The sequence below is a fragment of the Hemiscyllium ocellatum genome, chromosome 14 (assembly GCF_020745735.1).
Source record: "Hemiscyllium ocellatum isolate sHemOce1 chromosome 14, sHemOce1.pat.X.cur, whole genome shotgun sequence".
Classification (NCBI taxonomy): Eukaryota; Metazoa; Chordata; class Chondrichthyes; order Orectolobiformes; family Hemiscylliidae; genus Hemiscyllium; species Hemiscyllium ocellatum.
The window spans coordinates 23,634,749-23,662,640 of NC_083414.1; the positions used below are offsets into that span (position 1 = coordinate 23,634,749).

At 39.4% G+C, this 27,892-nt stretch overlaps 1 protein-coding gene across 2 annotated transcripts in view; it reads left to right on the forward strand.

Moving 5' to 3' along the window:
* atp2b2 (ATPase plasma membrane Ca2+ transporting 2) overlaps nucleotides 1-27,892 on the forward strand; it is a 388,757-nt gene that overhangs the window by 355,190 nt on the left and 5,675 nt on the right. Inside the window, exons 17-23 of one of the 2 annotated variants that reach the window (XM_060835141.1) lie at nucleotides 696-887; nucleotides 10,018-10,231; nucleotides 14,991-15,202; nucleotides 17,730-17,837; nucleotides 19,228-19,410; nucleotides 26,300-26,386; nucleotides 26,642-26,672. In XM_060835141.1, the coding sequence (XP_060691124.1) occupies nucleotides 696-887; nucleotides 10,018-10,231; nucleotides 14,991-15,202; nucleotides 17,730-17,837; nucleotides 19,228-19,410; nucleotides 26,300-26,386; nucleotides 26,642-26,659 (1,014 nt within the window). In that variant the 3' untranslated portion in view covers nucleotides 26,660-26,672. Of the gene's footprint in view, nucleotides 1-695; nucleotides 888-10,017; nucleotides 10,232-14,990; nucleotides 15,203-17,729; nucleotides 17,838-19,227; nucleotides 19,411-26,299; nucleotides 26,387-26,641; nucleotides 26,673-27,892 lie in introns of those variants that run through there. The other variant, XM_060835139.1, reaches the window with a different exon arrangement.

Genomic DNA, 27,892 nt, shown 5'->3' on the forward strand with positions numbered 1-27,892 from the left:
CATGGAAATCGTTTTGTGCAAAGGCAGTGGAATATATTCATTTAAGGATGCCCCCGCTCCCCCCTCCCTCCTGAACTCAGTCTTCAAGTACAAATAGCACTTTTAAACTTTAATTTATTGTAGCAATCATAGTTAACTTTTAATACCAATGTTTTGTAAATGCAAAGTTCTGGTTAGTAAGCCAGAAATTCTTCAGCCAAATCCCTCTCGGCTGCACAGCATTAAAATAGGTGCAATTTGTCACATTGTGGTCCTGTTTATTTTTACAATTCAGTGCTGTCACAAGATTGCCTGATACAGGATGTTCAGTATCATTCCAGCACAGTTGGAAATATTTTTCCTGATATTTAAATTAAGACGCATTGTTCTTGCAATCAAGGTGCCCATCAAAACCGTTTTAACATCTGATCTCTCTGACCTGATTATTGAGAAAAAGAGTTCTATTCCTAAATATTTTAGATCTTATTAATAAATGTAAACTAATTGATGGTTCTAATCAGCACTGGTTATTATAACTTACTTAACAACTCATGACTATTAATTATAATAACTCTGGTTAATTTAGTTGAGTGTTTTTAAACAATAATTTCAATCTATTTATGTACGTGTTTTTGTTTTCCTCCCCCCAAATCTGTTAAATGCAGAGATCTCCTGATGCCAGTGGAGTTGGATAACTCTGTTTTGTTGTATTTTAGGGCATTGCTGGCACTGATGTAGCAAAAGAAGCCTCCGACATTATCTTGACTGATGATAATTTCAGCAGCATCGTGAAAGCTGTCATGTGGGGCCGTAATGTTTATGACAGCATCTCCAAGTTTCTACAATTCCAGCTGACAGTGAATGTAGTTGCTGTCATAGTTGCATTTACTGGAGCATGTATCACCCAGGTGAGGGTTTACTGCCTGTTATATGCATCCTAAATTATTGAGTCACAGAATATTGTCAAGTCTTTTTGGCCATGCGTTTTCCTGTCACCAATAGCCAGGCCTTTGTTCAAATACTTTCCATCAGTGTCAATATTTAAATTTTTAATGCCTGTACAAAAGTATTTTGACACATCATGTTTTATGGAAGAGTGATCAGAAAGCCAGAAATATTGATGAAAAATCGAAACACTCCCCCTACCCTTGAGTAAAGAAATGAATTATGAGTGGTGTTAAAACCAATTCAGAGCTATCCTCCGGATTCATGATGGAGATGAAGAGGATTTGCTTTTCTTAGAGGGTCATAAAAATATGGATTACTTCCCACACCCACTTCCCTTTCCCAGACAGTAGTGCAGGCTGGATCACTGAATATATTCAAGGCTGAGGTTGGATAAGGTTTTGAGCTATAAGCAAGTCGAGGGATATGGGGACAGGTGGAATCTCTACAGTGTGGAAGCAGGCCATTCGGCCCATTGAGTCCACACCAGTCCTCTGAAGAGGGTCCCTCCAGGACCCATCCCATCTCTGTACTCCTGCATTTCCCATTGCTACTCCACCTAGCCTGCACACCTCTGGACCCCTGGGTAACCCAATAGGTAATTTAGCTTGGCCAATCCATCTAACCTGCATGTCTTTAGACTGTGGGAGAAAATCAGAGCACCCAGAAGAAACCCATGCAGACGTGGAGAGAACATGCAAAGCCCAAAGCTTGAATCGAACTAGGTACTCTGAGGCAGCAATGCTAACCACTGAGTCACCGTGCCGCCCATAGTTAATGTCATAATCAGATTAGTCACGGCCCTATTAAATGGCAGAGTGGGTCAAGAGCTGAAAGTATCAACCCCTGCTCCTGACTCTTTTGATCTTATGTTTTATCCTAGATTGTAAAAGTGGAACTTGAGTAGAGCAATGAAACAAGTAAACACTATTGTATACTTAGACAGGAAGCCGAAAAAGAAGTACAATGCTTACAAATAAGAAAGGCCAAGTGGAGAGATAGAAGAGGGTTGTTAAGTTATGGAAAAGGCTTGAGAGAATTAAGGGTCAGAACCAGGACCTGGGAAGTTGCAAGTGGTTACAAGTGGAGTGATGGCAGTCAGTTCCTTAACGTGATGTTGTTCCTTGCAATTCCACATTTGATAAATTGGTCACTCTGTTGTTTGGGTTTTCCCAACAGTAAATTAATCTGGGTGGGATGGGTGGCATTCCAAAGGCTTTGGGGCCAATTTTGCCTGGTTTAGGCGTAAGTAAAAGGTTTTGTGTTCTGACCTTGCCCCATTCGGGAGATGGCATACATCAATCTGGAAATGTGAGCACTATTGTTACCTGCTTCACTGGATCTCAGTCGCCAAGTTAAACCAAGTAATACAGCAGCCAATCTCTTTTGCTAATTTAATACAAAAATAGATAGGAATAATAATTAAATGTATTTTGGGAGAAGATGCTAATGGCATATATATCTTTGTCTCTAGATAGAATCTGATGATTTTTCTCAATTCAGCGTTTTAAGTTGGCCTGTGAGGTAGCTAGAAAAAGCTCAATTTCAGTTATAAGACTTTTAATTTAAACTTTCATTAATTTTTCATTATTTTGAAATTACCCCAGGAACTTTCAGTAAAAGTCTCAACCTGCCAAGCTCAAGAGGATGTGTCAAATTCTATACATATCTTTTATATGTATATATATATAAAATCTTGTTCGAACCAGGAGAGGGGGCATTATGGTTCCCCTCTTTTTATTCCCCCTCTGTCAGTCACATCAACTATCTGTGTTTTTCTGTTTTAGCATGTAGCATCACACTTGGCTAACCAGATCAAACCCAAGGGTCGGCCAACTCCCATGTACTTGAGTGAAAGAGGGTGGAATTTTATTAACCAAACTAATGAAATGTGACAATAAAAATGGATATGTTGTCTCTAAATTCATCGTCTCTCATTTTTGCTAATTTTCTTATGCTTTTAATTTCATTTGTCCATGGGATGTCAACATCACTGGCCAGGCATGTACTGATTATCCATCCCTGAGTATTCATGAGATGGCGGTGATGAACTGTCTTCTAGAAGTGTTGCTGTCCTTGGCGTTTGAGATACCTACAGTTAAGGAGCATGTTCCATGGTTTTCACCCAGTGACAGTGAAGGAACGATGATATAATTCCGAGTCAGGATATTGTGTAGTCTGGAGGGGAACTAGCAAGTGGCGGTTCTTCTATACATCTATGCACTTGTCCTTCCACATGGTCAAGGTTGAGAGGTTGGAACGTATTATTGAATGATCCTTATTGAGTCATTGCAGTGCATCTTGGATATGTTACACAATGCTGCAGCCACATGTAGTGGTGGTTGAGGGAGAGAATATGAAAGGTAGTGGATGGGATGACAATGAATTGGGCTGCTTTTGAATTGAATGGTATTAAGCATCTTGAGAGTTATAGAAATTGTAATCATCTAGGCAAGGGGGTGAGTATTCCATTAATTTGTGCCGAGTTTGTGGTTAGTCTTTGGTGTGTCAGGAGGTGAGCTACTCATTGCAGAATTCCTAGTGTCTGACCTGGTTTGTAGCCCCAATATATATGGCTGGTCTAGTTCAGTTTCTGGTTAAAAATAACTCCAACGATGTTGATAGTTGGGGATTCAGTAATGGCAATACCATTAAATGTCAAGGAGAGATGGTTAGATTCTCTCTTGTTGGAGATAGTCATTGTCTGGCTTTGTGTGGCACACATGTTACTTGCCACTTACTATGCTGTCCAGGTCTTGCTGCAAATGGAGATGGACTGTTTCAGTCACTGTCAAGTTCTTCTCAAAGTTATGGCCCTTTGACCTCTTCGAAACATTCACCTGTGTTCACCAGATACCCCTATTCTTCATGATCCAGGCCAACTGTTTCTCTGCTGAAAATGTGTTGCTGGAAAAGTACAGCAAGTCAGGCAGCATCCAAGATGCAGGAGAATCGACGTTTTGGGCATGAGCCCTTCTTCTCCTGCTCCTTGAATGCTGTCTGACCTGCTGCGCTTTTCCAACAACGCATTTTCAGCTCTGATCTCCAGCATCTGCAGTCCTCACTTACTCCCAATTGTTTCTCTGATCAACCCTTACTCATTCAATTGCTTAATCGCTGCTGAGGGAGTGTTTTCCCCCTTCTCCTGCTTCTCCAAAACAGATTTAAATCAAATGGAATTTTAAAAATGTTAAGAATCTGAATCTGATTCCAACTAACTGATTTTCAGTTTTAATGAAGGTGGGCCAGTGACTGTTAACAAACAACCCGTTCATCGGCAGTAGGTTGGTCATTTATGTATTAAAATGATATTGCTTGCCTCAGATTTAAGCAGCAATTTAATCCTATCCTAGGCTGGATAGATTTTCTGGGCCTGAGGGACTGAACAGTGAAAGGGAGGTGTGACAGTTGCTGGATCAGTGATGCTATTCCACTTACATATTAGATTAATTTCTCCAAACCGCCATCCTCAATTCTTCTAATTTCGCTTCCAACTACTCAAAAGCTTGATCTTCCCCCAACCTCCAACCTGGCCTTAACTTTTGATCTTTAGCTCTATTTCTCAACCTCCATAAGCCTCTCGGATCCCTCCCTCCTCTTGTTTCCTCCTGCGGGCTGACTTTGAAACCAACCTTGTAGGTAACTGCTCAGGCCACCACCAGCATATGTTGTCATAAAATGGTAAGTAGGTTCGACCATTAAATTCAACCAACCCTTGAAAGAAACCTAATGTTCTAGGTTTCCTGGCCAAAAGATTGCACCCCCAAGCTAAGATTGGGACCTCTGTTCCTGATGATAGATTCTGGTAACTTTCCCATATCTGACAGGCCTTTAGTTAATGTGTGTCTCCTTCCTCCATTCAATACCCCTGCTCTCCATACCATCACAAGTTTTAAAGAGACATTTACAACTTTTCATCATTTGACAAAATCAGTCGAGGATCCTAGTGATTTTAATAAGTACTAATGATATTTGAGAAAATAGTGGACTTAAGATTGGGTGATCAACAGGACCTAAAACTTCCATCCTCAACCATTAAAAGAAACAAATTACCAAAGCTTCAGGTGCATTTGTCATAACTTTCCAAGGCTTGTTGTTTTTAAGACCATAAGACATAGGAGTGGAAGCAAGGCCATTTGGCCCATTGAGTCCAGTCCGCCATTTAATCATGGCTGATGGGCATTTCAATTGTGGGTAAGTGGAATTGAATGCCAATCAGCCATGATTAAATGGCAGAGTAGACTCGATGGGCCGACTAGCCTTGCTTCCACTCCCATGTCTTATGGTCTTGAAGTCAACAAACCTTGGAAAGTTATGACAAATACACCTGATGCTTTGGTAACTTGTTTCTTTGAATGGTTGAGGATTGAAGCTGTTAGGTCCTGTTGATCACCCAATCTTAAGTCCTATTATTACCTCAAATACCATTCGTACTTAATAAAATCACGAGGATCCTTGACTAATTATTGAGTTCCTTATACAGTGGCATTTTGTCCTCTCCATTCACTTGAACTTGGTTACAATTAACAATTTGGAATCACCTTATTATCTACTGGAGTCTCACAGATATCTGGGGCCATATTCTCCATAGCTACTACTTCTGTTCATATACTTATTAAAACAAAACAATACCATTAGCTTTGATATTGCTGCAAGTTTTACTCTTCCCCCACACAAAATTGACGCACAAAAATGTTTGAATTCTGATGTAAACTGCAACTGATGCCCTATTGAAGTCATCAGACTAGAATGGAGAGATAAGGAAGTACTAACTTTCTGAAATGATTAATTTTCCTCTGCAGTTCTCCAGAATGCTGTCTGGTTTCAATTAAAATTCCACTTCAGCTGGCTATTGAAATTAAATTGTGTCTAATATTGTTGAACCAGCAGGCAGTTGAAGTAAATAATATAGTCACAGTTTGGGGGAAATTGGCAAGCATTTGAGGAATCAAGGAATAGATGGTTAAACGTAGGTGCTACAGGAGGAGGCTTGAGTCAAGCATAGCTACCAGCAAGGTTGGGCTAAATGCCTTCCTTCAACACTATACATCCTGTGAAAAACAGTAACATTCCAATCACAGTAATGCATGAAGACTGAAGTATACCCGATAATGTTTCATTATTAAAGAAGGTTTCTGAGGAGGGACAATCAATTTAACATGGAGATGATTCACAGGAGCTAACAGTAAAGATTGCCAATTAGAAATCAGAATATTTAGAGTGCCCTTCCTGGAACGGCATTGACTTTCCACCATTTATAGACTGTTACTGAGAATTAAGTTGATGGCACATCTCTGCCACTGTTCAACATAGTTCCCGATACTGTTGAATATTTTATGAGCCAGATATTACTTTGCTTGAAGTATAATGATCTTGCACAAAACCAAGAACTATGCAGAATGCCTGGTATGATTTTTACTGAATTTGTTAAAAAGATAGGAATCTTATAATTTGACTCTCCATTCAATAAAATGATTTCAGAAGCTCTGCTGAAATTAGATGCTTCCTTATTCCTTAGATATCAGATGAAACTTAATGTAGATAAATATATTTTAGGAGGAAGTGGAAGATAGGAGATAATTACTAAATGGTAAAGCTTTCAAAGATGTCCAGAAACAAAAAAAAAAGCCTTAGGTGTTTAGATCAATGAATCTTAAAAAGGGGAGGACAAATTAGTTACAAAGGTATAAAACTGTATCGAAAGTCATTAGTTGTATAAATCGTGCACCAAGTAGAAAGGTAAAGAATAAGAATATGCAAATCATTGGTTAGACTACTGTTAAACTTGTGTTTAGACTTGGAAAGCTTCCTTAAGGCAGAACATCAACCATGGAGCAAGTATAAAATATATTCATGAGGAGCTTACAAGAGATGAGAGAGGAAATACCAAAGAAATCTGCTTATTAGAGCTAAGAGGTTTGAGAAAATCTGATACAGGGCTTCACACCGATAAAGAGGAATGATCAAGAAAGCCTGCTTTCAGTTGCTGATGAGTTACTAGAGATTTAACATTGTGAGCAAGATTAGAATAAATCTTAAAAAGTGAAGGCAGATTCATACTAGTTTTACTAAAAATTTAAGTAAAACATATGAAAGAGACGTTGGAAGTCTGTTGAATAAAATGAAGAGTTTTTTTAGTGGGGGAGAAATAGTCTCATAGCAACCAGTGCCCCCACAGGACTCATGTGTGTTTCTTACAAATCCAGACTGTACGAAGTATAAATTCCAGTTCCTGAAACCTAATCCCATTATGTTTTGAAAGGTGTTTCTCATAGAAAGCAATGAAAAAGCATAAACAGATCATACAACAGATATTTGCAACGCAGTATACATTTAAAATGATCTGTTTCCAAAGTTATTTCACTGTACAAAATGGCAGGTGTTGATTTAATTATGACAGTCTAATGATAACCATTATGATTTGTACATGAGTCAAGTTGATTAACAAAGAATCTTTTGTTGATACAGGAACTTTTGCTTCATAAGCTATTAGAGACACTTATTGTCAGCTTTCATTCACTGATAGCAGCCTCACCTCTTCAATCAGAAGGCTGTGGGTTCAAGCCCCATTCCAGAAATTTACCCATATAATTTAGGCTGACACATTTTAGAAGTCATGTTAAAATAGGACATAGAACAATACAGCGCATAACAGGCCCTGCAGCCTTCGATGTTGTGCCGACCTATGAACTAATCCAAGGACTGTTTAAATGCTGCTAATGTGGCTGATTAACTAAATTGGCAGGGCAGGACATTCCACGCTCTTACCACTCTCTGAGTAAAGATCCTACCTCTGACACCTGTCTTAGTTCTATCACCCCTCAATTTGCAGCTGTGCCCCCCTCGTACAAACCGACGTCATCATCCTTGGAAAAAGATTCTCATTGTCCACCCTATCTAGTCCTCTGATCATCTCTATTAAATTCCCTCTTAGCCTTCTTCTCCCCAGTGAGAACAGACCCAAGTCTTTCAGCTTTTCCTCATAAGACCTTCCCTCCAGACCAGCAACATCCTGGTAAATCTCCTCTGCACCTTTTCCAGTGCTTCCACATCCTTCCTGCAATGGGGCGACCAGAACTGTACACAATTTTCCAAATATGGCCGCACTAATATTTTGTACGTTGCAGCATGACGTCACGGCTCCACAACTCAATCCCTCCACCCATGAAAGGTGGCACACCATCTGCCTACTTAACAGCACCATCAACCTGAGTGGCAACTTTCAGGATCTATGTACATGGACACCGAGATCCCTCTATACATCCACACTACCAAGAATCTTTCCATTGACCTAATATTCTGCCTTCCTATTATTCTTCCCAAAGTGAATCACCTCACATTTATCTTCATGGAACTCCATTTGCCACCTCGCAGCTCAATTCTGCAGGTTATCCAAGTCCCCCTCAACCTGCAACATTTTTCCACACTGTCCATCACTCCACCAACTTTAATGTCAATTGCAAACTTACTAACCCATCCACCTTTGCCTGCATCCAAGTCATTTATAAAAATGACAAACAGCAGTGGTCTCAAAACAGATCCTTGAGGCACTAGTAACTGGACTCCAACCGAAATTTTTCCATCAATCACCACTCGCTACCTTCTTACAGAAAGCCAGTTTCTATTTCAAACTGTTAAATCACCTTAAATCCCATGCCTCCGCATTTTCTCCAAAGGCCTACTATGTGGAACCTTATCAAAGGCTTTACTGAAGACCACATGCATCACGTCAACTGCCCTACCCTCATCCAAATGCTTGGTCACCTTCTCAAAAACCTCAATGAGTTTTGTGAGACATGGCCTGCCCTTGACACCACCATGTTGACTATCTCTAGTTGCTTGCTAGATGATTATAAATCCTACCTCATATAAGCCTTTCCAAAACTTTTCCTATAACAAAGTAAGGCTCACTGGTCAATAATTACCTGGGTCATCTCCACTGCCCTTTTTGAACAAGGGCACAACATTTGCAATCCTGCAGTCCTCTGGTACTAAACCTGTAGACCATGACGACTCAAATATCAAGGCCAAAGGCTTCGCCATCTCCTCCCTAGCTTCCCAGAGAATCCTCGGATAAATCCCATCCAGCCCAGGGGACTTATCTACTTTCACACCTCCTAGAATTGATAACATCTCCTCCTTACTAACATCAATCCTTTCTCGTCTAATAGCCCACATCCTAGTCTTCTATTCTACAATATTCCCCTTTTCCTGAGTGTAAATAGATGAAAAATATTCATTTAGCAGCTTATCCAATCTCCACAGGGTTCACACACAACTTCAACTTCTGTCTTTGACGGGCCCTATTCCGACCCTAGTCATCCTTTTATTCCTCACATACCTATAGAAAGCTTTAGGGTTCGCCTTTACTCTACCTGCTAAAGACTGCTCATATCCCCATCTTGTTCTTCTTAACTCTCTCTTTAAATCCTTCCTAGCTAATCTGTAATTCTCTATCACCTCATCTGAACCATCTCATCTCAACGTCACGTAAGCCTCCTTCTTCTGCTTAACAAGTGATACAATTTATTTAGTAAAAATAAGGCATCATCTGTCTGCTGGATGCTAAAATCCCATGGTACTGCTGAAAGAAGGTATGGCTATACACCCTTGTGACCAGACAAGCTTTTATTCCTCATGAATATCATTTAATCAGATCTTTCAGTGATTTTGCTCATTTCGCAGTACCATTTGTGTGGAAATGAGCTGTTACGTGTCCCCATTTCACAACAATAATTGCACTCAAAGTTACTTCATTGGTTGTGCAATACTTGAGGATGTTTTAAGGTCATGAAATGAGCTTGATGAATCTAAATTCTTCCATAATACGATCGACTCAAATTCTGTCCAGACATATTTCAAGCCCCCAAAAATCAAAGCTATACAGAGTGCACACCAATTCCATACGAACTTTAAGATAATTATATACTGTACTATGTTATAGTATTTGATTGTGTGTCATTTTATGAAGTGTTACGTTGCTTCAAGGCATATTGTATAAGTCATAATTTTATAGTTATTTCCATGTTACCTCTTCAGTCTTGAGAGCAATGCAATGAATTTATAATGCAATTTGATCATTGTTTTTTACAGGACTCTCCTCTGAAGGCTGTACAGATGTTGTGGGTGAACCTCATTATGGATACTTTTGCCTCTTTGGCCCTCGCCACAGAGCCACCTACTGAAGCACTTCTGATGAGAAAGCCATATGGCAGGGACAAACCCCTCATCTCACGAACCATGATGAAAAATATTCTGGGTCATGGGATTTACCAGCTTACTGTCATCTTCACTTTACTCTTTGCTGGTATGTTATGCAGCATCTATGCTTCTAGCAAGTAATTTTTTTTTAAATCCTATTTTCACTTTTCTGGAAAAATTGATTAGTTCTGCTCAAATGCACATCTTCCTGATGCAGTCTATCAGGGTTCTCATGAAATATTCGCTTCTTCGTGCATTTATATCATTTTCCTTTTATGGACAATTTTGTGTAAATATATTACTTAAAAAACACAAACTGGAATGCAGTGTTCAAAGCTTGCGAGATGTTAATAATTGCTGACTCTATTTGTGAGGCAACATACCTTAAAGATTCAGGATTTGAAAATAGCTGTTTCTCGTCATGTTTGTGTCTATCATAAATATTTCATGCATTCTGCTCGGTCAAAATAGCACGACTTGCATTTCAGGTGACTGTGATAATACTTATGCTGGAAAATTATTGGATCTTTTAAAGAAAGAAACCGAACATATTAACTTATTAGAAAAGATATTTGGCAGATTCCATTTTCAGTGGAAAAGAAACCTGATTCATGTTTGTCACATTGAGGAAAGATTAACTCGATATACCATGTACAAACTCTTTTGGAATGAATAGCTATTAGATTTTCTGTTAAAATAATGGAGAAGCCATTAATGGTGCTTACTGTTTAATTGTTTTAGAATGGCACTAAAATTTCCAGATGGGGCAGATGTGCAGTTAAAATCAAAAAGCAGCTGTTCAAATTCTTTAGCATGCTATGAAGAGTGTGAATTGTTGTATTTGCTCAGTCGATATGAACTAAACTAGGCACTGAAAGTTGGGACTTTTCCATTTTAGCCTAAGCACTCTTTTAACTGAATAATTCCTGCGAAGCAATCTCTCCGATCCGGCACTGTCTGACTCAAGATGGAATCTCATTCCATCAGATTTTAACTCACACAGCACCAGGTTGGAGTTCAACAGGTTTACTTTAAAGCACAAGCATTTGGAGTGCTGCTCCTGAAGCCTGGTCTCATGTGACTTCTGAATTTGTCTAACACGGTCATCTTCACATCACAGATTTTAACTGTTATTGAATATTTTAACAATGTAAAATTACAGCAAAGTCCATTCTGCTTCTTATTTTTCTATCTCTCAGTACTATCTGACTCTCGTTTTATTTTACTTTCTGTCTCTCATTTGATATTGAATCCACACAATGTAATTTAAAATTCCTTCTCAGTCCCTGTGCTACTAATTTTACAATCTTGGATGCCTTGTTGCTTTCACTGTGATATTATCAGCTGACACTTTAAGCAAATTGCTACCTGTAAAATACAAGTACATAAACATGCAAAATTATCTAAAAGGAGACAATGTTAGATACAACAGCAAATTATGGCCCATTGTGCACAGATGAAACAGTGCACACTGACAAATATGCATGTTTCTTTATTTCCCTGTCCGGAAGCAAGTCTGACACACAGCATTGCAATACTCACCATGTGTTGGGCAAGCAGCCAGGTCCCGAAACCGCTCTAACTGGAATGGGGAGGAAACCCCATGCTGTCAACACCAATCTGATCAACATTGGCTGTTCAGCTGACTGGACTAACTGCCTCTCAATGAATCTGAGTTGCTAGGGAACAGATTATTTTACAGTCATATGAGCTATGGATAGTGTGGTGGAGGCTCTAATGTAATTCTATCGCATGGTACATGGCTTGTCAGTAATCACTCCTGCTCTTACTATCTGGCATTGGCATATGTTGGAAGGAATTGCAAGTTGATGTCCAACCTGTTTGTCAATGCAACGAATATGCTGTCTTCGGCCATCAAGGTCTGAAGTGTGATTATGAACCTGGAAGTTCTGATTCAGAAGTATGGATGCTACTACTGCACACTAAACTTCCATGACATATGTTTGCTAAGATTAATATTTCTTCCACTGAGCAGAGTGAACTTTCTTATTAATTGGTCAAGCACTACAGAACTTAATAAGCTATATTTTGCAAAATGAATGATGTTAAGACTAACTGCACAGTTGGAACAGGAGGGGAGAGGAGTGGTAAATCACACAACAACCTCTGACATTTGCAATGGGCAGTTAAGCATAGTGATATAGTTGCTGTCAGAGTTCCTTTGCTCCTTCACAAAATTGGCTTCTTGTTAATAGGTCAGACCACACTTACAGTATTGTGCACAGTTTTGGGCCCCACATCTCAGGAAGGATATACTGGCCCTGGAACGTGTTCAGAGGAGGTTCACAAGAATGGTCCCAGGAGTGAAAGGCTTAACATATGAGGCATGTTTGAGGACTCTGGGACTGCACTCGATGAAGTTTAGAAGGATGAGAGAGATCTCATAGAAGTGTACAGAATACTGAATGGCTTGGACAGAGTGGATGTTGGGAAGATGTTTCTAATGGTAGGAGAGACTAGGACGCGAGGGCACAGCCTTAGTGTAAAGGGAAGACCTTTTAGAACAGAGATAAGGAGAAACTTCTTCAGCCAGAAAGTGGGGAATCTATAGAACTCATTATTACAGAAGACTGGGGAAACCTGGTCATTGAGTATTTTTAAGATGGAGATAGATAGGTTCTTGATTGTCAAGGAGATCAAGGGTTACAGGGAGAAAGCAGGACAATGGGGTTGAGAAACTTATTGACCATGATTGAATGGCCTAATTTCTGATCCTGTGTCTTGTGGTCTTAAAGGTGTGGCACTGAAATACCTGAATTTGTGGGACTTGGCCAGGAGTTTCCCAATAATGTTGGCTGAAAACATTAGGGCTCTTACATTCAGGAATAAATGAGATTTTAATAGCATGAAAAGTGATCATTACTGTGGAGCAACCTAGCTAGAGCAGAAAAAAGTAATGTTGCTGTGTTGACTCCCATTCTCTCAGATGATAAGTGGCTTCGAGATTTTTTCAAACACACTTTATTTTTAGTTCTTCTGCCTTTTCCTCTCTCCCATTCCCACCTCTGTATTTACAACTCTTTATTTTGCAGTATGTTAACATTTTAAATCTAATTTATGTTTCCTCCTCTTTTTGCTTCCTGCTTTTGGTACTGGATGCCCAAATGTATATTAGTGTAGGTCTCAATTAACTTGAGAGTGGAAGAGAAATTTCTGCAAGTATGAAAACTCTAACCACTGTAAACTTGAAATTATCCAAAATATCGCTGCCATTGTCTTTAATTTCAACAAGTCTTGTTTCCCATCCTGTTGTGCTCAATGTCCTCCCAATTATGTAAAAACCAGAGTCCTCGAACATTCCTCATATGTTAAGCTTTTCATTCCTGGGACCATTCTTGCGAAACTCCTCTGAACCCTTTCCAGGACCAGTACCTCCTTCCTGAGATATGGGGCCCAAAACTGCGCATAATACTGTAAATGTGGTCTGACCTAGTAACAAGGAGCCAATCCTGTGAAGGAGCAAGGGAACTCTGACAGCAACTACTGGATCACTATGCTTAACTGCCCATTGCAAATGTCAGAAGTTGTTGTGTGATTTACCACTCCTTTCAATGCCTGTTCTCACAGTATAGTTAGCCTTGTCATCATTCATTAGTGTTAAAATTCTTATCCTTATTTGCAAATCATCCCAAGACTTGTCCTCTCCCAAACTATGCAATATCTTCCAATCCCACAACATTGGTGGTGGCTGTAGTCAACTAATTCTGGCCTCTTGAGCCTCTTAGATTTTAGTTACTGCAACATTGGTTCCATGACTTCAGGTGCCTTAATGCTATGGTCTGGAGTTCCCTCCCTATTTTTGACCTCTCTACTTAATTTCCCTCATTTAAGATGCTCCAAACTTTGACTATTCCCCTCAATTTCACTTTGCCTGGATCAGTGATAAATTTTGCTTGATATGATTTCTGGGAACATCTTGGGAAGCTTTAAAGAATTAAGGTAGAATGTAAACTAAATTTGTTGTTGTTGAGGTGAAACAATAAGGAGTTGACTTTGATGTCATAAATCTGCTCAGGAGATGCACATTTCTTTTTATTTTCCTATGCCAATGTAAACAAAATATAAATCTATATTTGTGTTATATTTATTTTATACATCACTAATTTCATCCCGAGAAAATAAAAATGACATTGATAGTCAGTAATATGATGTAAATAAGTGAAAATATTTACATCTATTATCTGAAAATATAGTGCTGTATTTCGAGATTTGTAGAGGAAGGTGATGGGTGCACTATTATTGAAAATCTAACTATTTCAACTATTGTTGAAAATCCAACAAAGACCAGCCAGCTTGTTAAATTTGGAAATCAGCCATCACAATGAATGGAGAGATTTCTTTTCATTCCAAGAAAAGGATTGCTAATTTTTTCTCCAATATAAATAGTTTTCTTTTAGCAGTAGGCATCATTGTGGAAGACTTATTCCAAATATATCCATTATGGAGTTATCTGAAGAAATGTGATTGGGTAGCATCTGGAGTGTGTAGAAACAAATTCATTGATAGTGCATTCAGAATGCACAGTTTGACATCAGGAGACTTTGTGCAAGGTTTACTTGTCTTCAGGATGGCAAAAGATTGCTAATTCTTGAGACAGTGGGAAGTATATGAAATATGTGAGCCATCAACCTCTGATTAGTATACAACATCAACACTAACTTCTATTTACGTAGCGCCTCAAACTTTTAAATATTTCCCAAGGCATTCCTCAGGAACACAATCAATCAAAATTGAATGCTGAACATGTTAGTGGAAGTCGTTAAAAACACTGCATCATGCACGTTTACTTACATAAAGCAGGAAGTTGTATCATGACTATTATGCTATTTATTGTTTGTTTTCAGGGGAGACCATTTTTAACATTGACAGTGGCAGAAATGCACCACTGCATGCTCCACCGTCTGAACACTACACTATCATCTTTAACACTTTTGTGTTGATGCAACTCTTCAATGAAATCAACGCTCGCAAGATACATGGGGAGAAAAATGTATTTGATGGCATTTTCAGAAATCCCATCTTCTGCAGTATTGTATTCGGCACTTTTGGAATTCAGGTATTGTGGAAAAGAATATTCTGATAAATTAGTGCTTTTCTTTCATATGTTCTATTACTGCTTATGCTTTAGAAATATACAGATAAAGATTAGCCACAAAGACCATTCTGCTTCTAGTGTTTCACTGAGACATGCTCTACTCCCCAATTTTATACCACAGCTTCAGAAAATTGTTGCTTAAACATTTCTTCCATGAGGAAGGTAGATTACCTCTCAGACCTGTCCTGTAGCCTGGTGAAAATTATATCATTTTGCTCTTCAATTATGCCAGTGGCTTTATCACATGTGTTATGTTGAATTACTAGGTCTTCTCATTTCTGAGTTAACAGATTGTGGGTTAAAACATCGTGCCAGGGTATTGGCTGACATTTCACCTCAAAATTGAGAGATTGCTGCATTCGCACACATTCTCTCCATCAAACTAATATGCTGAGGCAGCTGGATGTGATAAGATGCCAATATATGAAACTAATAAATCAAAAAATATTGTACCAAGTAGCATGAAAAAAAATACAATATTACAATTTCTCCAATAAAGCACAATTTGGTTCTGCAGTATTGTATTTGCCACTTATCAGTGAAAATAATTTTGTGATAAATCAACAGCTTCCCGTTCTTAAGTCCTATTAATAGTGGTGCTTTTGAGTGGTATAAATCAAGATTAGTCACAGATATTGTTTTACTTCATTGTTTTGTTGAGAAGCGCCATATTCTTGAATGTGGTGTTTGGGTATTTAAGGGCCTTGAAAGGCGCTCAGGTGAGTAAACCATTCAATGCTTTCCGTACCATTAGGAAAACTGCAGTGGGTGTGTGCACATGCCAACCAAGGTACAGCTTTCATAATGGGGAAATTATAATTCTTTAGCTTTTCATCCCATGAATGGGTTGGGAAGAGCCATCAACCTCTGGCCCAAGATATGTAGGATAGATGCCAAGTTCATGATAAAGCAAGAAGCAGGTTGAATATTATGAGGGGATGTAAAAAAGGAAAGAAATGAAAAGTGTGGGTATGAGAAGAGACTGGCAGCTAATTGAAGATTTGTAGATGGCAGCTAAGATAAACTATAATGCAAAAAGTCTTCTGATAAATAATAAAAGGATGACGGAGGAAAGCGGGGGGGGGGGGGGAAGAGGGGTTACAGTTGGGATCTGAAAGAATTTCAATGCAAGGATGGAGAAGGCAATGCTGACAGATTGAATATATTGTATTTGTCTTTACCAAAGAAAGTCTAGCAGAGTGATAGAAAAAGAGCAGATGATGGAGATACTCGATAGGCTCCAGTTTGATAAAGAAGAGGAATGAGGAAGGCTGATTATACTTAAAGTTGATCATTCACTTGATGGAATGAGAGAGGTTTTAGAAACGTTAATCTAGGACAAAGAAACAGTCAAACAGACAAAAAAAAACCAAAGAACTGTGGATGCTGGAAATCAGAAACAAAAATGGAAATTACTGGAAAAGTGCAACAGATCTTAGTTAACATGGGTCACTGAACCTAAACTGTTAACTCTATTTCCTCTGCCAGACCTATTGAGTTTTCCCAGCAATTTTTGTTTTTATTTCTGCGGTCAATCAGACAGTTTAGATAAATAAAGAAATACTAAATGGATATGTTACAGGTCATGCAGTGTTAGTCATGTGGAAAAAGTGGGTGAAAATGAGGGAAAATGTTGCATTTGGTAGTGAGATTGGGAGGTAGGTGCAATGGAAGAGATATACTGGAGTGTAAGATAACTGAGGAAACATGGTGGCACTTATCCTAATAGACTGGAGATTGTTATTGATCTTCCTGCAGCTTTGCTGCACACCCCTCTGGACCACTGACACCTCACTGAGACAAGTGGCAACCTTGGACCAGGCAGGCAGGATCCAGAGGACAGACCTCCTCTACACCACCCCATCTAATAGGACATCCAGGTCCTATCCACAAAGTGAGGTGCCAATTTCCCATAATCCGCTATGTCCAGGCCAAATTCCATGAAACATGCAGTGCAGTTCTGGGCTGACAGCAGAGAAGCTGGGTTGTTTTCTTTAGAGAAGTGTAGGTTGAGAGGAGATCTGGTAATGATACTCAGTCATGTGGCATAACCACAGCGGAGAGAAAGAGAGAGGAACTGTTCTTGTGGTAGAAAGTTTGAGAACTTAAGGACACTGTTTAAGTTAAAAAGAACCAAAGGTAACATGATTTTGAAACAAGTAGTTGGGATTTGCTTTGTATCTCTTGAGAGTGTGCTGGAGGAGATTTGATCATGGCTGGCCTGGGAAAAGACCTGAAAAGGGAAAATTTGCAAGGCTATGGGAAAGGGCACTGAAGTAGTACAAACAAATTTATTCTTGCAGAGAGACAACATAAACTCGCTGGGCCAAATGAGCCCTCTCTGTGCTTGAAATATTCTATGATTCAAAATATAGGATTCAACTCATATATACAGTAATATGAGAACAAAAAGCAAAAATTATAACAATGCTATTTTAAATGGAAGGTTCTGAATATTTTTCTCTCTATTTTTCCTTCATTGTTGCAGATTTTAATTATTCAGTTTGGTGGAAAACCGTTCAGTTGTATTCCTCTGCAAATAGACCAGTGGTTGTGGTGCATCGTGCTGGGAGTGGGAGAGTTGCTATGGGGACAGGTAATGATTTATTCTGAATTTAAAAGACAATTTTAAAGCATGTCCATCATTTATGCAACTTCATAATTCTAAATGCCATCCAAATCAATGCAAAGTGGGGGCTATGCATTTGGCCAGTCCCTTGAAATTATTTTGGTACATGATAAGCAGAAGTTAATCAGCTCTGTCGTACTTTGGAGCAGGTGATGTCATGTAAAAAGATACAGTCCTGTAAAATGATCGAAGAATCGTTTGTTTTAGTAGAAATGTGACAATTGCCTGTTTGAAACAAAAAACTGGAAACCCAGCAATTTTTTTTCATTTTTTTCTTGGAATTCAAAAAGACCTTTTTGTAAAAGATGGGTTCTTGATGCTAATGTTTCGAGGACATAGCGTTCATAATGCGCCATCAAAGCCCTGTGTATGAAGTGTATACAGTTATGAATCCTTAAATTACACATTGTTTGCATATTACTGCCAAATCACACTTGAAAATGATTAGTTGAACTGCAGGTCACAGGCAAGAACACTTCAAATTTGTACCATTTTGCAAACTTTTGATCCTATAAATGAAGAGTTGCAGAGGATTATTGTTTTGTGATGTTTAGACCCAGTTAATCTCTACAATGGAGAATTACACACCAAACCTCTATATGTTAAACAACAGCTTTTTTTTTCAATTACTGTACCTGATTATATAAAAATTTACTATTGCCTGATGGAATCAGATATTGTGCTCTCTGTTTGTTTGGTTTAGAAAAAAATGCGCTTCAGTTGTCCAGTAGAATGAGCAACCATTCTGGTGACATTATAAGGAAATGACATTGGCCAAATTTTGAGAGACACATCAAGTCTTTGCCCAACTCCAAAGTCATGTGTGTTGCACATTTTCTTTGGGTAGGTAAAACACAGCAGCTTGAAGACTCATTATTCTGTGAGGACCTAGTTTAAAAAAGGAAGCCACTTACCTCTTCAGATCTTAGAGTTATGGCTGCCACCACAGGTTGGTCATATGCCTAGTGTTTTCTCAGAAGACCTACTGCTTACAACAATCCTATCCAGTTAAACAACCTGGATTCCATGTCAGTAACACATTGATAAGTAATAAAGTGGTCAAAGGAAATGAAGACAATCTTTTTTAGTCCATACAGTTTTTGTATTCAGTTGCTTTGAGCTTGACTGCTCTGCTCCATCAGGAAATTGGGTGATAAAATGAGTGGGTCCCAGTCTAACAAGCCTTATCCCTTGTTTCCTGCACTTCATACTTGGGAACTGGGTGTCCCCCAAATGAAAAAGGGGGGAAATGATGATTCCTTTAGATTGTTTGTCATGGTGCAAATCATTATACTTTCTTCCTAGCACAATGAAGGAAAAGATTTTAATGATGCATATTCATTCACTCTTTTCTCAGGTAATATCCTCCATTCCAACCAACCGATTGAAATTTTTGAAGGAAGCAGGCCATGGAACTCAGAAGGATGACATCCCAGAAGAGGAACTTAATGAAGATGCTGAAGAAATTGATCATGCAGAGAGAGAACTGAGGCGTGGGCAGATTCTTTGGTTCAGAGGTCTGAACAGGATCCAAACTCAGGTATGCTCATCATCATTAGGAGCACAAAAGAAATACGCTCTTGTATTCATCCTCATATTACAATAAACAGGTATTGTAATATATCACATAGGAAGTTATATCAGACAGGCGGCATGATGGGCTGAGTAGCCACCTTATTTACTATATGTTAAATAGCAGCGTTTTTTCATTTTTTTTTAAATGAGGCAGAATTGCACAAAACAAATTAATGTTCCCCTTTCTGTATTTTGTTTGAAATGTCTGTGCAGTGCTGTTCCAGCAGGTAGGAAGAATAGGTTGGTTGTTTCAACTTGTGATTATCCAGTGGGAAGCAGTTGGCTGCCCTCTCATGGATTACCTAAGGTTAAGCAAAAGAAGTAATAAAGATTTGTAAATCACAAAGGGATAAATGACGTGCATTTAGAGTGATTTGTGAGTTGACCATGAGAAATAAATAACAGAGCATTGCTTCATTGGAAACCAACTTCGATATAAATATAACTAAAGGCACAATGACTCACATTTGCAAACATTTGAAACCAATGACCATTGGGATCAATAATTTGTAGGTGTAGAGAATAAACCACCAGATTGTTCAATTAATTGCAAAGCAAAATATGGAATAGACGCTCATTTGTTTGAATGATTTATTAACATTTAAAACTGGTACCAACTGGTTCAGTGAGTTGTTAACAGAGAATAGACCACCATTGCCCAGTTCGAAGACTTGTTTCAGACATAAAATAGACTGTTACCTACTTCACTGGCTTGTGAACAGAAGGAATCCATAACCACCAGTCCAGAGAGTACACATCTGATGGAAGCATTCAAAACTGGATGAAGTCCAGATTACAGAGGAGGAAGTGTTGGATGTCTTGAAACAGTTAAAGGTGGATAAATCCCCAGGACCTGATCAGGTGTATCCGAGAACTCTGTGGGAAGCTAGAGAAGTGATTGCTGGGCCTTTTGCTGAGATATTTATATCAACGATAGTCACAGGTGAGGTGCTGGAAGACTGGAAGTTGGCAAACGTGGTGCCACTGTTTAAGAAGGGTGGTAAGAACAAGCCAGGGAACTATAGACCAGTGAGCCTGACCTCGGTGGTGGGCAAGTTGTTGGAGGAAATCCTGAGGGTCAGGATGTACATGTATTTGGAAAGGCAAGGACTGATTTGGGATAGTCAACATGGCTTTGTGCGTGGGAAATCATGTCTCACAAACTTGATTGAGTTTTTTGATGAAGTAACAAAGAAGATTGATGAGGGCAGAGCTGTAGATGTGATCTATATGGACTTCAGTAAGGCATTCGACAAGGTCCCCCATGGGAGACTGATCAGCAAGGTTAGATCTCATGGAAAGCAGGGAGAACTAGCCATTTGGATACATAACTAGCTCAAAGGTAGAAGACAGAGGGTGGTGGTGGAGGGTTGTTTTTCAGACTGGAGGCCTGTGACCAGTGGAGTATCACAAGGATCGGTGCTGGGCCCTCTACTTTTTGCCACTTACATAAATGATGTGAATGCGAGCATAAGAGGTACAGTTAGTAAGTTTGCAGATTTCACCAAAATTGGAGGTGGAGTGGACAGCGAAGAGGGTGAGCTCAGATTACAACAGGATCTGGACCAGATGGGCCAATGGGCTGAGAAGTGGCAGATGGAGTTTAATTTAGATAAATGCGAGGTGCTGCATTTTGGGAAAGCAAATCTTAGCAAGACTTATACACTTAATGGTAAGGCCCTATGGAGTGTTGCTGAACAAAGAGACCTTGGAGTGCAGGTTCATAGCTCCTTGAAAGTGGAGTTGCAGGTAGATAGGATAGTGAATAAGGCGTTTGGTCTGCTTTCCTTCATTGGTCAGAGTATTGAGTACAGGAGTTGGGAGGTCATGTTGCAGCGTACAGGACATTGGTTAGGCCACTGTTGGAATATTGCATGCAATTCTGGTTTCCTTCCTATCAGAAAGATGTTGTGAAACTTGAAAGGGTTCAGAAAAGATTTACAAGGATGTTGCCAGGGTTGGAGGATTTGAGCTATAGGGAGAGGCTGAACAGGCTGGGCTGTTTTCCCTGGAGCGCTGGAGGCTGAGGGGTGACCTTATAGACATTTACAAAATTATGAGGGGCATGGATAGGATAAATAGACAAAGTCTTTTCTCTGGGATCGGGGAGTCCAGAACTAGAGGCCATAGGTTTAGGGTGAGAGGGGAAAGATATAAAAGGGAGCTAAGGGGCAACTTTTTCACGCAGAGTGTGGTACGTGTACGGAATGAGCTGCCAGAGGATGTGGTGGAGGCTGGTATAATTACAACATTTAAGAGGCATTTGGATGGGTTTATGAATAGGAATAGGAGGGATATGGGCCGGGTGCTGGCAGGTGGGACTAGGTTGGGTTGGGATATCTGGTCGGCGTGTACAGGTTGGACCGAAGGGTCTGTTTCCATGCTGTACATCTCTATGACTCTATGACCTGACCCATGACCATGATGATACAAATATCTCGAGAAAATAACCACAGAGCAACGTTCTCTCGAAACTTAGCTAATGCACAGCCACAGGGAGGGTCTGCACAAAGTGAGTGGTGTCTGGATACATTGACACTGGGTTCCAGAAGTCTCAGATGTCCACGTAAAAGCAAAAAATACTTTGGGAGGATGTAGGCAGTGAGGTGTCAAAATGTGAGTTGGTGGAGGGTGCAGGAGGCAGCCTTTGCTGGTGGCTCCTCTAAGGGATCTGCTCTCTTCCTCAGAGGTGGAGGAGAAGATGCCTCGTGGGGAGGTTCTCTTGACAGGTGGATGTCCCATTAGTACCTGCCAAACACAAAAGAAGGAAAGCACCATGACTGAGGGTTCAAACTTCTGGCAGGTGAACATACATTGACATTGGGGTTAATATGAGAATTGCAGTACAATGAACAATGGTTCTCACTTGGTTGCCAGCAAGGACCAAGAATCTGTCCTCATAGAGGCTGAGGAGCCAAATGTTGGACTCAGCCCCTTCAGCCAGATACTGGGCTATTTGCTGCTGTCATGAGAGGGAGGGCAGGATTGAGTGAGATGACATTTGGTGTTCAGCTGTCAGTGCAGGGAAAGGTGGGTGGGTGTAGCTGGGCATCACAAAGAGCATGCAGCTGCATGATATGGCAGTTCCGCTCTTCCTCTTTTGCCCCCAGATTTCTTCCTACATTAGGATGTTTTGAGTGTCTTAGATTGTGAAAACAAATACTAAAAATATTTTTTCAGTCTTTGAGCTGAACCTTGCAGTTTTTTGGCTGAGTGCCAGTTGCCTCACATTTCGTGGAGAGTGTCTCACTGTGAAGCCAGGCGAGCTGTCTTGCAGTATGTTAACAAACTCATCCATTAGCTACCTACCCCATCTCGAGGGCACTCCACTTGCCTCGTTCTAGTCCCATTTGACCACCTGCCACTGGCTGGGTATCGTAGAACTGACTGGCAACCCTGACACCCTGGCCATCTTTGAAAACCCGTTGTGGAGCCGAGCAAGCCCTGTCAGTTCAGAGTTGCCCTGCTCTAATCTAGACTCTGCATGGTTCATGACCTGCCAGAAACAAGAAAACTGGCGGTTCACTTTGAGGACAAGAACTCTGAGGTTTTGGTGCTCAGGGTTATGCAGAGGCTGGACAAGCCCTTCTCTGTCTCGCAGAGGAGTTCAGAACCATAGGACCATAAAATATAAAATGTAAGAGCAAAATTAGGCCATTTGCCCCACTGAGCCTGCTCGGCCATTCAATCATAGCTTATGTATTTCTCAACCCACATTCTCCTGCCTTTTCCTCTTGACCCCCTTACCAGTCAAGACCTATCTCTCTCTTAAATACACCCAATGTCTTGGCCTCCAGTCTTCTGTGACATTGAGTTCCACAAATTAAGCATTTTTACTCAATTATAATATGGAATTTGATTCCATCTTCTCCTTCTCAAAGTGCAGGATAAATTGTGTCATACCATATGGTCACTGCTGCCTTTCTTAAGGTTTCTTCTCGGCAAGCTGCCTAATCAAGACTACCTTATTACTCATTGCCAAATCCGGAATTGACTGTTCCCTTGTGGGTCTTACCAGAAGCTAAAAATTCATAGACATTCCACGATTTTCTTTTCCTAGTCTACGTGCATATTGAAGTCCCCCATGATTCAGGTGGAGCCCATCCCATCAGAAGAGCTCCCTCCTTCCCTGATACTAATGTCAATATCTCATGAATTTGAGCCAGTTTCTCCCACACCCATCTTTGAACCATGCATTTATCTCTTTAATCTTGTTGACCCTGTGCCAACTTGCTCATGGCTCAGGTAGTAATTCTAAGATTATTACCTTTCTGGTTCTAAATTAGCCCTTAACTGCTTATAGTGCCTCAGCTGCACTTCCTTCTTCTTTGTGACTATATCATTGCTGCATAATGGACCATGACAACTAGATCCTTCCCCTCCCACTTCCTCTGCAGCCCAGATGAGATAGTCTGAACCCGACACCAGGCAGGCAACACATCCTTTGGGAATTTCGATCCTAGCACAGACAGCAATTTCTATTTCCCTGCCTAGGAGACAATGAGGTCTGCAGATGCTGGAGATCAGAGTTGAGAATGTCTTGCTGGAAAAGAACAGCAGGTCAGGCAGCATCGGAGGAGCAGGAAAATTTATGTTTCAGGCTGGAGCCCTTCATCAGTTCTTCATACAATCTCTGTTTACAATTACATTCTCTTTTCTCCCACCTCTTGATTGGCTCCCTGTATGACAGTGCTATAGTCAATTAGTTCAACCACTCTACAAACTTCACTCTCATCCACACAGGGAGCAAGAGACTCAAATCTGTTGGACAAACTCATAGGCAGATGCTCCTTCAGCACTACCTCTTGGATCCCTCTACCTTCCTTCCTCGTAGTCACACCCGCCTGTCCCTGACCACTGAATTCAAGGTAGTTATTTTAAGGGGTGTGACTGCCTCCTGAAACACAGCATCCAGGTAACTCTCCCCCTCCCTGATCTGGCACAGTTACAACACATTACTTAGCCCTGAATCTTGATTTTAATTACTTAGTTCTCGATTTGATTTTTTAAAATTTCATACTGTTTGTAGTCTCCCCTTTCCTGATGAAGGGCTTATGCCCGAAATGTTGATTCTCCTGCTCTTTGGATGCTGCCTGACCTGCCGTGCTTTTCAAGCACCATACTCTTCAACTTTGATCTCCAGCATCTGCAGTCCTCACTTTCTCCTCGTACATTTCATTTATTGTCATATTTATTCCAAAGCTTCACAAGTAATTCCTATTATGTTGCTTTCCAGTGTTTTTAAACATCATGTTGAAGCTTTCAGTTTATCTATATTCCCTCAGTCCCTTCTGCAACCCCTACAGTTTACCAATGTAGCACTAAATAGGAAGCAATGATCCAGTTCAGAAAAAAAGCTTGCTCAACTATTTGTGAAACATAGTTTTTAATTTCCAACACAAGAATATTACTTTGTGTAGAAGGTTTGCATTTCAAAGAAGAATTAGATAGTGAAAGTAACAGATTCGTTGACTATTCTGAAATTCGAAAAGTATTTGTAGTTGGGTTTTGATGGGGTTTCTCCTCATCTTGTTCCATAAGCTTCACTGAAACTCCACTGGAGAACCCCCATTGATGTTGTGGACACTTGTGTTCAAGAAGATCTTTAATCCTTTGTGGATTGCAATAATATTTGTGTGTCAACATGAAGGTTATAATTTACTTGTTGTTTTTAATGTATTCAAAATAAAATAGAATTTCAAACTAATGTGTATATTCTTCTGGAAGGGTTACTACTTTTTCAAAATGGTTTCCAATTTCCTCTCCTCCCTAATTTGGTGACTCATTCTGGATTCTCTGGGCAGTTCAAACCACAGAGAATATAACTCTTCATGTGAGCAGGATATAATGCATTCTACTCAGAAGTGGGAAGATTAATTACTTCAACTCCCTATCTAGTAATGCTAAAGTCTCTATTCCTTCCAACCGAGGTTAGTTAACTGAATTTGCAACAATAACGAGGTCTATTTTTATTAATTTGAATAAACATACTGAGGCACTGTCAAGCCTTTATGGGTTGGGCTACTGTTTGATCCAGCTGAGTTAATGAAGGAATCAATTGCTGTATATTTTAAAATTGATGTTTTGATAATTAATTGTTAAGAAAAATGTGAAACCATAAGGAGACATGCTCTCCGCAATATATACTTGCAAATTCAGTGCAACAATTTGCTCACATTCAATGCTTTCTCTGCTAGCAAATGAGAGTGTACAAAATTGGAAATTTAGCTTTAATAAAGTTACAAGTTTACTTATGCCCTGTGTATTCAAATTTCAGCTTCATTTAATTGAGAAAAACAAAATGAAGGAGGTGTTATTGTTGAAAAATTGTTGGTTTCCATAGTCTGCAATGAATAAATAGTGACACAATACTGAAATTTATTCAACCAAATTGCGCACATAGAGAATTACAGTTTATTCACATTATTTGTCTTTTAATAATATTTAATAATTTTAAGTTGTTAGATTTGAATTATTGCATTGGAAGTGATAATGTGGATTATTCTCGTCTGTTTTGAGTAATTCATGTAATAACCAAAAATATATATTGCTTTAATAATGTACAAGAGAACATGGGCTAATTTTAAACACATCAGTTAATTTATTTAATCTGTATTCTGGTGAAAAACCAGAAGGTGCAAGACATTTCCATGTTGGCTAATTTTGGGTTTTGTTGATTAGTCAGATTGCATTTGTTTAAATTTGCCATTATTTTGCTACAGTATTTTCAAATTATTGGGACCTACATTTTTTTTCTTGCTAATTGAATCCTATTTATGCATTAGAGGTTCCCAGGCACATTAATCTTGTATCTCCACCTTGAACAAACTTTCTCATTCTCTCCTTCATTACAGATCGAAGTAGTGAATACATTCAAGAGTGGCACTTCCTTTCAGGGGGCTCTAAGACGGCAGTCATCCGTTACCAGCCAAAATCAAGATGTAACCAATATTTCTAGCCCTACTCACGTATCGTTATCTACTCCCAATGCTCTTTCCTCTCCTACCAGCGCTTCTGCTGCTTCTGCTGGGCGTGAGTGTGTATTCTTAATGCACAAGATGATCTTTCACATCCCTCCTCTTTGCTTTTTAACTATTTGATACTAATCATCTTGTCAGTCTTTTTGTAGAGTTCAGTATTATTTACCCCTTGGCGACCTGTTATGTGTCTGAAGTGAATGTGTTTGTTTTCTCTAGAGGACTAGACAGCCCTAGGCAAAGGGTCCAGCAGGAGGGAGTGAAATGAACGTTGTGAGTCTGACCTGAGCCTGCAATGAATGTGAACTGCTTGGGCATATGAGTCTAGACATTAGGTTTTAAAAGTGTGTGTAAACTTTCGAGTATAAGCCCTCAGACTGCCAAAAAAAAACACTTTTTTTTTAATTTTACAGTGTTTCATCTGAACAATACACAGCCTCTTTCTTTTTCTCTCCTCTCATGTGGCGACTCAGACCAGGCAAACCAACAGCATGACGATAAACTTGATTTACTTAAACTATTTTTCCTTCCTTGAGAAATCTTAGACAAAGCCAATGTGGTATTCATTGACAAGGACATTCCTGAGCCTCACCTCGCCTCCTTTCTGGGTACTGAGAAGCAGAAGACGAGAAGAATAAAACCACCACATGAGAATGTCATGAAGTCTTGTCCCAAAGTCTTTTGTCAAATTACAGTACATTTTCTTGTTGTTCGTTTTTCTGTTCTGCCACAAAAAAAGTTTTTTACTCATTTTTTTTGTCCTGCCTGTGCATTGTCAGTCCTTTTTCTTATATTCTACGTTCAGGGACATTGCCTAGTTTGAAATGTACCATGACTGCCTAGGCAGTTGCTTCCACATGGTCCCCCTCAGTCATTGTTTAACATATTGGAAATATTTTGAAATGATTAACTCGGCGTTATGTGGCAATGGTTGATTACTAATTCTCAAGTTTTAAATATTATTTTATTTAAAATATTTTTGGCTGTTCCAGTGGGATAAAGAAAAGCATGCATGCGATGTAGTATTGCATGTTTCATATTCATAGCCTGGGACAAGAGTTCCTTCAAAATCTATCAATATATTTATTGTTTAATCAAAAGAGATGTTAAGTTTGGTAACATCTCTATGCCAGTAGATGGCAAAGTTGAACACATGGTCTGGAATCCCAAGTTCAAACTCAGTACTAAAACGCAAGCTAAATAATTACTCAGAATGAAAATGGACCAAAGTGGAAATGTCTATCTATGTTGTTGTTCAAAGGCAAAGCTGCATTCTAGCTATAATAGTTATTATTGCTCCCAGTGTAGGAAAAATAAAGTTGTCAAATTGGAATCAGTGAAAATTTAAAGATATCAAGAGTAGATCTAATTTTTTTTTGACAGCCTGTGAATTATTTTTTCCATCAATAATTCTGAATCTGATAAATTCCTCATTATTTTAGAATAGAAAATATATTTGTTATTCAGCTT